Below are 13,686 nucleotides of genomic sequence, written 5' to 3' on the forward strand. Positions count from 1 at the left end.
CCATCGCCCTCTGCGGTTTACGCAGAATGGCGAGGGTGTTGGCCGTCAGGTCCATTGCCCAAACAGGGGCCCCATACAGGGCCATGGATCGCACGATTCCCACGTACAACCGCCTACAGGCGGCGCTCGGGCCCCCCAAGTTGGGAAGCAACGTTGAAAGCGCGCCCGCAGCGCCCATCAGCTTGGGCGCCAGTCGCCGGAAGTGAGGCCCGAATTCCCATCGGCTGTCGAGCACCAATCCCAGGTATTTCATGGTAGACTCGACAGCTATGCGGGCCCCGCTGACCACGATGTGCGATCCCGGCGCCGGCGCACGCCGGGGGCCATGAAACACCATGGCCTCCGACTTGTTCAGGGCCACCTCCAGGCCCAGGCGCCGGATGCGGTTCACCACCTGTGACACCGCAGCCGTAGCTTTCAACGTCGCTTCCCTGTGCGAGCTCCCCGGGCAGTCACTAGCGTGTCATCCGCATAGCACGTCAAGTCAGCGCCCGGCGGGAGTTCGCCTCGCAACACCCAGTCATAGCCGATGTTCCACAGGAGCGGTCCCAAGACCGATCCCTGTGGAACACCGCAAGATACGAGGTGCCGACCTGCACCGTCACGTCCCCGATAAATGACGCATCTACCCTCTAGGAAAGCCCCTACTGTGCGGCGGAGGTAGGAAGGCACGCGATGGTAACTTAGTGCCTCCCTAATACAACTCCAGGGTAGGGTGTTAAATGCGTTGGAGATGTCGAGAGACACCGCCAGCACCACCCCACCCTGGGACACCGTCTCCTCCGCCAGGGTCCTCACGCGCATGATGGCGTCTATGGTGGAGCGCCCCTGACGAAACCCGAACTGGTTGTCGTCCAGGTTCGGCCCCTCTCTGCACAAGTGGCTGACGAGGCGATTCGCGATAATGCGCTCGAAAAGTTTGCCCGCCTCGTCGAGCAGCACTATGGGCCGGTACGCGGACGGTGAGTCCGCTGGGCGCCCCTCCTTCCTCAGCAGAACCAGCTTCCCCTCCTTCCACACACTGGGAAACTGACCCTGCCCGAGACATGCCGTGAAGATCCCTCTCAGCTGGGGCTCTAGCTCCTTCAGAGCAAGGACGAGAGCACGTCCAGGAACTCCGTCGGGTCCGGGCGCCGTGTTCTTTGCCCGGAGTCGCAACACGGCCGCTCTCATCTCTGCTTGCGTCACCTCGGGGACGTCGGTGCTCTCCTCTGCTGGAGAGTCTGTGGCTGAGGGCGGAGCCATCGCCGGGGAACGTACTCAGCTCGCTCAGGGAAGAGAGCCGATACCACCGCCTCTAACAACTGTGGATCCATGCTTTGGGTTAGTGGGGGTGCCCATGGACGCAACTTGCCCCGTACCCAGCGGTAGGGGCGTCCCCACGGATCCCGATCTAGGGACCCAAGCAGCTCCTCCCTGGCACGCGACTTTGAGTCGGCGATGGCCCGCCACAGAGTCTCCTTGGACGTGCGGTACGCTTGGTACAGCGCGTCCTCCTCGACGGGATCCCGTCGTCGTCGTCTCCGGTATCGGGTGTACCGGCGCCGAACCGCGATACACGCTACGCGCAATTGCGCGATCTCGTCCGTCCACCAGTACACCTGGCGCCTTGCGGACTGTGGGCGGACGCGGGGCATAGACGCGTCACAAATTTGCGTCATCGCCCCGCGAAATCGCAGTGCCATCGCCTCGACGTCGACGGGGCCGGTCGTCGTCGACTCCCAGTTCCAGGACTGGACTAAGGCAGCTTCTTCGAGTATTTCCCTGTCGATGCGCTTGAGCGCCCAGCGCGGGCCGTCGTTAATCGGGGCTGTTGATTGGCGGCCGCTCGCGGTCCGGGCAGAGACGTCGAACCGGATGTATCGGTGGTCCGATAGCGTTTCCACCTCCACAGCGACACGCCAGTCGCGGACTCGGCCGGCGGCAGAGGGGCTAGCAAACGAGACGTCCACTATCGACCCGCCCCGCTGCCGCACGCAGGTATATTCCGAACCCCGATTCAGGACGACCAAACCAGTCGTGATCGCCCACTCTTCTAGCACCTCGCCCCGGGGGTCAGTGACTGGAGATCCCCATGCCGATGACTTGGCGTTGAGATCACCCAGTACCAGAACGGGACGAGGGTGATGGCGACCTACGACGGCGCCCAACTCGACAAGGAAACTCTCGAAGTCGGCGAGACTCTTGTTGGGGGAGAAATACGCCCCCACAATGGCGATGCCGCCCGAGACCGCAGCAACCCAGCCGCGGCCACGAGACGGGTCGATCAGAGTCCCGCCAATAATGGCCACCAAACCATCAGCGCATCCCAACCAGTTGTCACGGGCAGGGATGAAGTATGGCTCGGCGACCACAGCGACGTCAATCGACCACTCTGCAATGCTCTGGACTAGGAGGTCCTGAGCTCTGGCACAGTGGTTGATGTTGCCCTGGAGGAAATGGAGTTGTGCCATTATTGACAGTCCATTCCCTCGGCAACAGTCCTGGACCGGGAGTCGGCCGCGGAGTTTCTGGCCTGCGGGGGTGGCGAGGTTTCCCCGGCAGGCTTAGAGCTCCTCTTCTTGTTCTTTTTCCTCCTCGTTTGGGCCTTGTTGGTGGCGGGTGCACCACAGGCCCCTCCGCCCACTTTGTGTCCCGCCGGTTTTCCTGCAGCCGAGCAAAGACTGCAGTTGAGCGCTGCGGAACACTGGGTCGCTTTGTGGCCGGGCTGACCGCAGCGATAGCAAAGATCACTACGGTCGATCTCGGCGGTGCATTTTGCCCGGACGTGCCCCTTCTCCAGGCACCGGAAGCACTGCAGAGCCCGGGGCTGCAGCAGTTTTACCCGCGCTGCAACCCAGCCAATCAGCAACCTGCCGCTTTCAGCGATTTTCTTCGCTGACGCCACGGGGCACCGAATCCAGACCACGCCGAGTCCAGAGGCGTCAGCGCGTATATCGCCGGCCCGCACATTGTCTGGCGGACACTCACCACTTCGGGCAGCGGCCGCCACCACCTCCTCGGTGGTCACGGAGTCGTCCAGACCAGCAATCCGCAGCTCTGCGGTTTTCATTGGCCTGGAGACCCGGACGTCCTCCGGATTGAGGACCTCCCTAATTTTGGCGGCCAGAGCGTCCGCCTTTTTGGCACTGTCGCTTACAGCACCTGGCACCTTGAACAGCCGCGCACCCGTGGCAGCCTGTCTGAGGGAACCTAACCTAACCTAACCTAACCTAACCTTTTTTTTTTTTTTTTTTTTTTGTCGGGGGGAAATCCTCATGGACTTCCTCCGCCCGGGGAAAGGCGGAGGGGTATGCCGGACTCTTACCGGCTAAAACCCCCCGGTGTCTACTCAGCACGTGATCGGGGGGGGGCGCGGGAGTCCAGATTCGTCCGCAGCCCCACATCACATGCCGGCCAGGTCCGCCCTGACCTCATCTCTTGCACGGGGTAGGTAAGTTTGGACTACCCCGTGCATCGTCTCAGAGGCGAGCGCCGACACCCGCGCACGCCATCACCTCGGGTCTATGGAATAGGGGGCGGGGACTTCCCCAAGTCCCGCGCCCCTGGACCCATTCATGGGGGCTGGTAGAGGGCGTTGTCCGCCCTTCTTCTGCGCCCGGTGCGCCTACTGCGGGCGGGGAGGGGAGTCGTGATCTCCCTCTCCCGCTCCGCAGTTTCCTTCTGCGACATCACGTCCTCGCAGAAGGACACCACCGCGTCCCACGACTCCGCGCTGTCGACCATCTTGCGTACGACGGCCGGCAGCGACAGATCGCCTCCTATTTCGTTTGTGAGGGCACGGCGCTGCTCCTCCCAAGCTATACACTCGGCGAGCGTGTGTTGCGCCGTGTCCTCCCCGCAATGGACGCAGTGGTGGCACCGAGCGTCCGGCTCCCTGTCTATGCGGCACAGGTACTTGCCGAAGCATCCGTGCCCAGATAGCACCTGCGTCACCCTGAACGACAGGGAGCCGTGCTTCCTCCCGAGCCAGTCGTCGAGTACTGGCCGGATCGCCTCGACGGTAGCGAGGCCGGCGGTAGGGCGCAGAAGCCTTTGCCGCCATTCCGCCACCAAGACCTGACGGAGCTCTTCTCGGCGTCGCTCGATCTGCCGCTGAATCGGCGTCGAGCCCCGTGCGCGCTCTTCCTCGCGCCATCGATACAATGACGCGAGTACTTTCGCCTCTAGGTCCCAGGGCGGGGATCCGGCCAGAACGCAAGCCGCCTCGTAGGAAATCGTGCGATACCCGCGGACGACTCTAACGGCCATCGCCCTCTGCGGTTTACGCAGAATGGCGAGGGTGTTGGCCGTCAGGTCCATTGCCCAAACAGGGGCCCCATACAGGGCCATGGATCGCACGATTCCCACGTACAACCGCCTACAGGCGGCGCTCGGGCCCCCCAAGTTGGGAAGCAACGTTGAAAGCGCGCCCGCGGCGCCCATCAGCTTGGGCGCCAGTCGCCGGAAGTGAGGCCCGAATTCCCATCGGCTGTCGAGCACCAATCCCAGGTATTTCATGGTAGACTCGACAGCTATGCGGGCCCCGCTGACCACGATGTGCGATCCCGGCGCCGGCGCACGCCGGGGGCCATGAAACACCATGGCCTCCGACTTGTTCAGGGCCACCTCCAGGCCCAGGCGCCGGATGCGGTTCACCACCTGTGACACCGCAGCCGTAGCTTTCAACGTCGCTTCCCTGTGCGAGCCCCCCGGGCAGTCACTAGCGTGTCATCCGCATAGCAAGTCAAGTCAGCGCCCGGCGGGAGTTCGCCTCGCAACACCCAGTCATAGCCGATGTTCCACAGGAGCGGTCCCAAGACCGATCCCTGTGGAACACCGCAAGATACGAGGTGCCGACCTGCACCGTCACGTCCCCGATAAATGACGCATCTACCCTCTAGGAAAGCCCCTACTGTGCGGCGGAGGTAGGAAGGCACGCGATGGTAACTTAGTGCCTCCCTAATACAACTCCAGGGTAGGGTGTTAAATGCGTTGGAGATGTCGAGAGACACCGCCAGCACCACCCCACCCTGGGACACCGTCTCCTCCGCCAGGGTCCTCACGCGCATGATGGCGTCTATGGTGGAGCGCCCCTGACGAAACCCGAACTGGTTGTCGTCCAGGTTCGGCCCCTCTCTGCACAAGTGGCTGACGAGGCGATTCGCGATAATGCGCTCGAAAAGTTTGCCCGCCTCGTCGAGCAACACTATGGGCCGGTACGCGGACGGTGAGTCCGCTGGGCGCCCCTCCTTCCTCAGCAGAACCAGCTTCCCCTCCTTCCACACACTGGGAAACTGACCCTGCTCGAGACATGCTGTGAAGATCCCTCTCAGCTGGGGCTCTAGCTCCTTCAGAGCAAGGACGAGAGCACGTCCAGGAACTCCGTCGGGTCCGGGCGCCGTGTTCAACCTAACCTAACCTAACCTAACCTGACAGTTGCCGATTTTGACAGATGTCATTGATGGCAGAAGTTCTTGTTGACAGTTGTCACTGTTGACAGTTGTCATTGATGGCAGAAGTTCTTGTTGACAGTTGTCATTGTTGACAGTTGTCATTGATGACAGTTGTCATTGATGACAGTTGTCATTGATGACAGAAGTTCTTGTTGACAGTTGTCATTGTTGACAGTTGCCGATTTTGACAGATGTCATTGGTGACAGAAGTTCTTGTTGACAGTTGTCATTGTTGACAGTTGTCATTGTTGACAGTTGTCATTGTTGACAGTTGTCATTGATGACAGTTGTCTTTGATGACAGTTGCCGATTTTGAAAGATGTCATTGATGACAAGTTCTTGTTGACAGTTGTCATTGTTGACAGTTACCGATTTTAACAGGTGTCATTGATGACAGAAGTTCTTGTTGACAGTTGTCATTGTTGACAGTTGTCATTGATGACAGTTGTCATTGATGACAGTTGTCATTGATGACAGTTGTCATTGATGACAGTTGTCATTGATGACAGTTGTCATTGATGACAGAAGTTCTTGTTGACAGTTGTCATTGTTGACAGTTGCCGATTTTGACAGTTGTCATTGTTGACAGTTGTCATTGATGACAGTTGTCATTGATGACAGTTGTCATTGATGACAGTTGTCATTGATGACAGTTGTCATTGATGACAGTTGTCATTGTTGACAGTTGCCGATTTTGACAATCTCATTGTTGACAGTTGTAATTTGTGACAATTGGTATTATTGACAGACGTCGTTTTTGACAGATGTCATTGGTGACAGAAGTTCTTGTTGACAGAAGTTCTTGTTGACAGTTGTAATTTGTGACAATTGGTATTATTGACAGACGTCGTTTATGACAGATGTCATTGGTGACAGAAGTTCTTGTTGACAGTTGTCATTGTTGACAGTTGCCGATTTTGACAGTTGTCATTGTTGACAGTTGTCATTGATGACAGTTGTCATTGTTGACAGTTGCCGATTTTGACAGGTGTCATTGTTGACAGAAGTTCTTGTTGACAGTTGCCGATTTTGACAGTTGTCATTGTTGACAGTTGCCAATTTTTACAGTTGTCATTGTTGACAGTTCTGATTGATGACAGTTGTCATTGATGAGAGAAGTTCTTTTTGACAGTTGTCATTGTTGACAGTTGCCGATTTCGACAGTTGTCATTGTTGACAGTTGTCATTGTTGACAGTTGCCGATTTTGACAGATGTCATTGATGACAGAAGTTCTTGTTGACAGTTGTCATTGTCAAAGTCAAAGTCAAAGTCAAAGCATTTATTTCAATTAATCCTAAATTAGGCACTTTTGAAACGTCAAATTGAATTGTCCGTCAGTCTGTCTGTCAGTGAAGCTAGGCGCTCGTTCCAAAGTGTTGCTTCGAATGGAGAAGAACGAGCAAGAAACTCCATCGTTACTCTTTTCAAAAAATATTTTTTACAATATCTCTGATACATTATTTGATCATTTACCTATTGTCTATATATGTAGGAACAATGTAACGACAATACGACGTCAAAACTATGGGACAATAAAACCAATTTGTAAAGAATATAAATTAAAAAAGCGGGTTGTTTCAAACATAGTGCCCACATATGTACACTTACAATTTTGAAATAATGCTTCTATACAAATAAAAAATAATCTTTAATTTAATTTTTCAAATAAAAAAATAATAAATAACTGCTTGATGCCACAGGATCCCTAGACTACATTGGAATAAATTACTACTTTAATTTAACGTGTAACTAGTGATCGTCTTAGAGCATTGTCTAGTGTGAGCGAGTGTCCAGTGGAGCCGGACCAACATGCTGCCACACATTTTTATCTTCAATATAATCTGACAGTTTATAATATGCCTGTTTACAAAGTTCACGCTTTATACAAGATTTAAATTTTTTCTCGTTCAGATTCAGTATGGTGGTTGGTAGTTTATTGTAACACTTAACACAAAATCCCATGAAGGATTTCTGCACTTTGGACAATCGGAATTGCGGTATAGCTAACTTATTTTTACCTCTCGTATTAAAATTGTGTCTGTCGCTTCTTTTTTCAAACAATTGTTGATTTTTTCTCACGTACATAATATTTTCGTAAATGAATTGAGAAGGCACTGTAAGAATGTTTATAGTTTTAAATAGTTCTCTCAAAGATTCGCGACGGGGCAAGTTATATATTGCTCGAATAGCTCGCTTTTGCAAAATAAAAATTGATTCTACATCCGCAGCTCGCCCCCACAGCAAAATGCCGTAAGACATTATGCTGTGAAAATAACTAAAATAAACAAGCCTTGCCGTACCTACGTCCGTTAGCTGCCTAATCTGTCTAACTGCATAAGCAGCTGAGCTTAGTCTCCCCGAAAGTGCTTTTATATGGGGCCCCCATTGCAATCTGTCATCTAATGTGATACCCAAAAATACAGTCTCCTTAACAAATTCCAACTTTTGTCCGTTCAAAGCAACATAACATTCGTTATTTTGTACGTTTGGCAAGCAAAATTTAACACATTTGGTTTTTCTCTCATTAAGCGCCAAGTTATTAATAGTAAACCACTCATAGACTCGAAGAATGGAGCTGTTCACGTCGTCAAAATTATTCGTACGTCGACCTATTTTAAAAATCAGTGATGTATCATCTGCAAACAGAACCATTTTTGGTTCATTTTCGAATATGAGTGGCAAATAGTTTATGTACACTAAAAAGAGGAAAGGACCCAATATTGAACCTTGAGGAACGCCCATTTTTATCTCAGACCCTTGTGAATTAACACCGTTAATATGAACTTTTAGCTGCCTATCTCCTAGATATGATTTCAATAGACGGAGCGCAGTGTTTCTAATCCCGTAATGATTTAATTTCAGCAAAAGTGTCTCGTGGTCAACGCAATCAAATGCTTTTGAGAGGTCACAAAAAACACCTATGGCATCCTGTGCTTCCTCCCAGGCACCAAATATTTCTTTCATTAAAGTAACACCGGCGTCAGTTGTACAACGACCTTTAGTGAAACCATACTGCTGATGGTGGAAGATGGAGTTTTTATTAAAATGATGAAGCATCTGAGACAGTATCAACTTTTCAAATACTTTGCTAAGGACCGGCAAAATAGATACAGGCCTATAATTATTAGGTTCTGTGGTTTCGCCGCTTTTAAATAGTGGGATAACCTTGCTATATTTCATAAGGTCAGGAAAAACACCGTCATCTATACTTTTATTAAAAATCATAGCCAGATAGGGCGCTATAGTTTGAATAATTGTTTTGCAGACTTTCACTGATAGTCCCCAAAGATCTTCAGTTGATTTTATTTTAATTTCTTTAAAGACCTTTACGATCTCTAGAGGATTCGTATATTGAAAAATAAAGTCATGTTGACATGATTTTACATTTTTTTTAAGCAAACTAGCTGAGAGTGTAGCTGAAGAATTTAAATCTCTAGTTATTTTAATAGGAATATTAGTAAAAAAATTTTCAAACTCCTGTGCTACATCACATTTTGAAGAAATTTGTCCAATTTCAGATCTTAATTTAATTTCTGAATTATGTATTTTTTTCCTACCAGTCTCATTTTGTATAATTTTCCAAGTTGTCTTTATTTTGTCATCAGCTGATTTTATTTTATTGCTGATATAAAGACGTTTTGCGGCTTTGCACACTAATCTAAAAGTCTTTGAGTACGATGTTACATATTGTTGAAAATGGGGGTCGTTATTATATGGTTTCATGCCATAAAGATCAAAAAGTTTATTTCTACTCTTTCGAATACCTACAGTAGCCCAATCGCTAAATACAAATTTGGTATGAATATCTTTATTTTTGAGTGGCAAAATATTGTTAAATTCCTTGTTTAATAGTTCAAAGAAATCGTTGTACAACTTATTCACATTACTAATATCAAATGTTTTTATACTTAATTTACTAGCTAAAGAATTGTTTAATTTCTCCAAATTTCTAAATGTAGTTTGTCTAAATCTTATTTGAGTTTTTAGCAAAGGTAAATAAGAGCTATACGCAACCATCAGTCCACAGTGGTCGGATGGCAAGCTATTTATAATATGTTTTTCTTTGTAATCACAATTACAAAAAACATTATCAATGCAGGTGGCGGTCGAGGATGTTATTCTAGTTGGTTCTAAAAAAACATTTTTTAAATTAAATGATCCAAACAAATTTAACAATTCCATACTGCTTGTACTATTTTCTAATAAATTAATATTGAAATCGCCACAAACAATTATTGACTTGTGACTAGTAGAAACCTTTCTTAAAACATCCTCCATGACAGAATCAAATAAAGGAAGATTCTGATAATTAGGTGGTCTATAAACACAAACTACAACATGTCTATCCAGCTCAACACAGGACAACTCAATGGTGTGTTCAACTGACAGTGCTACAATGTCTTTCCTTTCTTTAGATTTAATACTATTTTTAACTAATATTAAGGACCCACCATGTAATATTTGTTTTCTACTGAAATTGCTAATTACATTGTAGTTTTCTAGATTTAAAGATGTTAGTTGGTCCTCCTTTAACCAATGCTCTGATAGACAAATTAAATCAAACTTAGTTTTTTCTAAAAACAGCTCTAATTCTAAGATTTTTGAGGAACAGCCTTGAATGTTAATATAAAATAATTTAAGGTTGTGCTGCTCCTGTGTATTATTATTTTGAAATAGTTTTATACTGCCAGAATTTACCTTATCATTCATATGATTTATAAAGGTACCTTCTGTTGTCTTATAATCTAGTTTAAACCTAGTGTCTCTGTGCTGTTAGACACTCTAGACAGCACAGATTTGTCACTACAACTACTATCTGTTATATTAGTTATAACAGTGTTAATATTATTTGCTATAAGTATAGCAATTTTCTGTCTACATTTTTTTGAAAGATGTATACCTTTCTTGTTAAATATAAGATTACTAATAAATTTATTAGTATCAAAAAATAAAAGTCTGTCATTTTGACATGTCATTTTGTGTAATATGTTATTGAGTACACCTATGTACTTATTCTTTGAAGAAGAAAGTGTATTTGAATATGGGAAAGCACACACAATTATTTTCCCACTATTTGATTTTAATAAGGTGTCCACACCATTCACAACATCCCCCCTTGTTAATCCTAAACTGTTGCCCACCATTAAAACTAAAACTGATTTTTCATCCAAGTCAGTATGAGTTATTTGTTTTATAATTTTGTTATAACTCATATTGTTGACAGTTCTCGATTTTGACAGTTGTCATTGTTGACAGTTGTCATTGATTGCAGTTGTCATTGTTGACAGTTGCCAATTTTGACAGATGTCATTGGTGACAGAAGTTCTTGTTGACAGTTGCCGATTTTGACAGTTGTCATTGTTGAGAGTTGCCAATTTTGACAGTTGTCAGTTGCCAATTTTGACAGTTGTCATTGTTGACAGTTCTGATTGATGACAGTTGTCATTGATGACAGAAGTTCTTGTTGACAGTTGTCCTTGTTGACAGTTGCCGATTTCGACAGTTGTCATTGTTGACAGTTGTCATTGAAGACAGTTGTCATTGTTGACAGTTGCCGATTTTGACAGATGTCATTGGTGACAGAAGTTCTTGTTGACAGTTGCCGATTTTGACAGTTGTCATTGTTGACAGTTGCCAATTTTGACAGTTGTCATTGTTGACAGTTCTGATTGATGACAGTTGTCATTGATGACAGAAGTTCTTGTTGACAGTTGTCATTGTTGACAGTTGCCGATTTTGACAGTTGTCATTGTTGACAGTTGTCATTGTTGACAGTTGTCATTGTTGACAGTTGTCATTGTTGACAGTTGTCATTGATGACAGTTGTCATTGTTGACAGTTGCCGATTTTGACAGATGACATTGATGACAGAAGTTCTTGTTGACAGTTGTCATTGTTGACAGTTGTCGATTTTGACAGATGTCAATTGTGACAGAAGTTTTTGTTGACAGTTGTAATTTGTGACAATTGGTATTATTGACAGACGTCGTTTTTGACAGATGTCATTGATGACAGAAGTTCTTGTTGACAGTTGCCATTGTTGACAGTTGTTATTGGTGACAGAAGTTCTTGTTGACAGTTGTTATCGATGACAGAAGTTCTTGTTGACAGTTGTCCTTGTTGACAGTTGCCGATTTCGACAGTTGTCATTGTTGACAGTTGTCATTTTTGACAGTTGTCATTGTTGACAGTTGCCGATTTTGACAGATGACATTGATGACAGAAGTTCTTGTTGACAGTTGTCATTGTTGACAGAAGTTCTTGTTGACAGTTGTCATTGATGACAGAAGTTCTTGTTGACAGTTGTCATTGTTGACAGTTGCCGATTTTGACAGATGTCATTGATGACAGAAGTTCTTGTTGACATTTGTCATTGTTGACAGTTGCCGATTTTGACAGATGTCATTGGTGACAGAAGTTCTTGTTGACAGTTGTCATTGTTGACAGAAGTTCTTGTTGACAGTTGTCATTGTTGACAGTTGTAATTTGTGACAATTGGTATTATTGACAGACGTCATTTTTGACAGATGTCATTGGTGACAGAAGTTCTTGTTGACAGAAGTTCTTGTTGACAATTGTAATTTGTGACAATTGGTATTATTGACAGACGTCGTTTATGACAGATGTCATTGGTGACAGAAGTTCTTGTTGACAGTTGTCATTGTTGACAGTTGCCGATTTTGACAGTTGTCATTGTTGACAGTTGTCATTGATGACAGTTGTCATTGTTGACAGTTTCCGATTTTGACAGGTGTCATTGGTGACAGAAGTTCTTGTTGACAGTTGCCGATTTTGTCAGTTGTTATTGTTGACAGTTGCCAATTTTTACAGTTGTCATTGTTGACAGTTCTGATTGATGACAGTTGTCATTGATGAGAGAAGTTCTTTTTGACAGTTGTCATTGTTGACAGTTGCCGATTTCGACAGTTGTCATTGTTGACAGTTGCCGATTTTAACAGATGTCATTGATGACAGAAGTTCTTGTTGACAGTTGTCATTGTTGACAGTTGCCGATTTTGACAGTTGTCATTGTTGACAGTTGTCATTGATTGCAGTTGTCATTGTTGACAGTTGCCGATTTTGACAGATGTCATTGATGACAGAAGTTCTTGTTGACAGTTGTCATTGTTGACAGTTGCCGATTTTGACAGTTGTCATTGTTGACAGTTGTCATTGATTGCAGTTGTCATTGTTGACAGTTGCCGATTTTGACAGATGTCATTGGTGACAGAAGTTCTTGTTGACAGTTGCCGATTTTGACAGTTGTCATTGTTGAGAGTTGCCAATTTTGACAGTTGTCAGTTGCCAATTTTGACAGTTGTCATTGTTGACAGTTCTGATTGATGACAGTTGTCATTGATGACAGAAGTTCTTGTTGACAGTTGTCCTTGTTGACAGTTGCAAATTTCGACAGTTGTCATTGTTGACAGTTGTCATTTTTGACAGTTGTCATTGTTGACAGTTGTCATTGAAGCCAGTTGTCATTGTTGACAGTTGCCGATTTTGACAGATGTCATTGATGACAGAAGTTCTTGTTGACAGTTGTCATTGTTGACAGAAGTTCTTGTTGACAGTTGTCATTGATGACAGAAGTTCTTGTTGACAGTTGTCATTGTTGACAGTTGCCGATTTTGACAGATGTCATTGATGACAGAAGTTCTTGTTGACAGAAGTTCTTGTTGACAGTTGTAATTTGTGACAATTGGTATTATTGACAGACGTCGTTTATGACAGATGTCATTGGTGACAGAAGTTCTTGTTGACAGTTGTCATTGTTGACAGTTGCCGATTTTGACAGTTGTCATTGTTGACAGTTGTCATTGATGACAGTTGTCATTGTTGACAGTTGCCGATTTTGACAGGTGTCATTGGTGACAGAAGTTCTTGTTGACAGTTGCCGATTTTGACAGTTGTCATTGTTGACAGTTGCCAATTTTTACAGTTGTCATTGTTGACAGTTCTGATTGATGACAGTTGTCATTGATGAGAGAAGTTCTTTTTGACAGTTGTCATTGTTGACAGTTGCCGATTTCGACAGTTGTCATTGTTGACAGTTGTCATTGTTGACAGTTGCCGATTTTGACAGATGTCATTGATGACAGAAGTTCTTGTTGACAGTTGTCATTGTTGACAGTTGCCGATTTTGACAGTTGTCATTGTTGACAGTTGTCATTGATTGCAGTTGTCATTGTTGACAGTTGCCGATTTTGACAGATGTCATTGGTGACAGAAGTTCTTGTTGACAGTTGC

The 13,686-nt window shown here is 46.3% G+C and overlaps 1 protein-coding gene across 1 annotated transcript; it reads right to left on the reverse strand.

Annotated features, from left to right (window-relative positions):
• Positions 1 to 2,452: 2,452 nt before the first annotated feature.
• On the reverse strand, positions 2,453 to 3,052 carry LOC118278015 (uncharacterized). The gene has a single exon (XM_035597068.2). The coding sequence runs from the start codon at positions 3,050 to 3,052 to the stop codon at positions 2,453 to 2,455; it is 600 nt and encodes a 199-aa protein (XP_035452961.2).
• Between the last annotated feature and the right edge of the window lie 10,634 nt (positions 3,053 to 13,686).

Source organism: Spodoptera frugiperda, chromosome 15 (assembly GCF_023101765.2).
Source record: "Spodoptera frugiperda isolate SF20-4 chromosome 15, AGI-APGP_CSIRO_Sfru_2.0, whole genome shotgun sequence".
NCBI lineage: Eukaryota > Metazoa > Arthropoda > Insecta > Lepidoptera > Noctuidae > Spodoptera > Spodoptera frugiperda.

What these genes read in the sequence shown, in the direction of transcription:
- LOC118278015 (XM_035597068.2), bottom strand. Translation starts at nt 3,052, where the DNA reads ATGAAAACCGCAGAGCTGCGGATTGCTGGTCTGGACGACTCCGTGACC.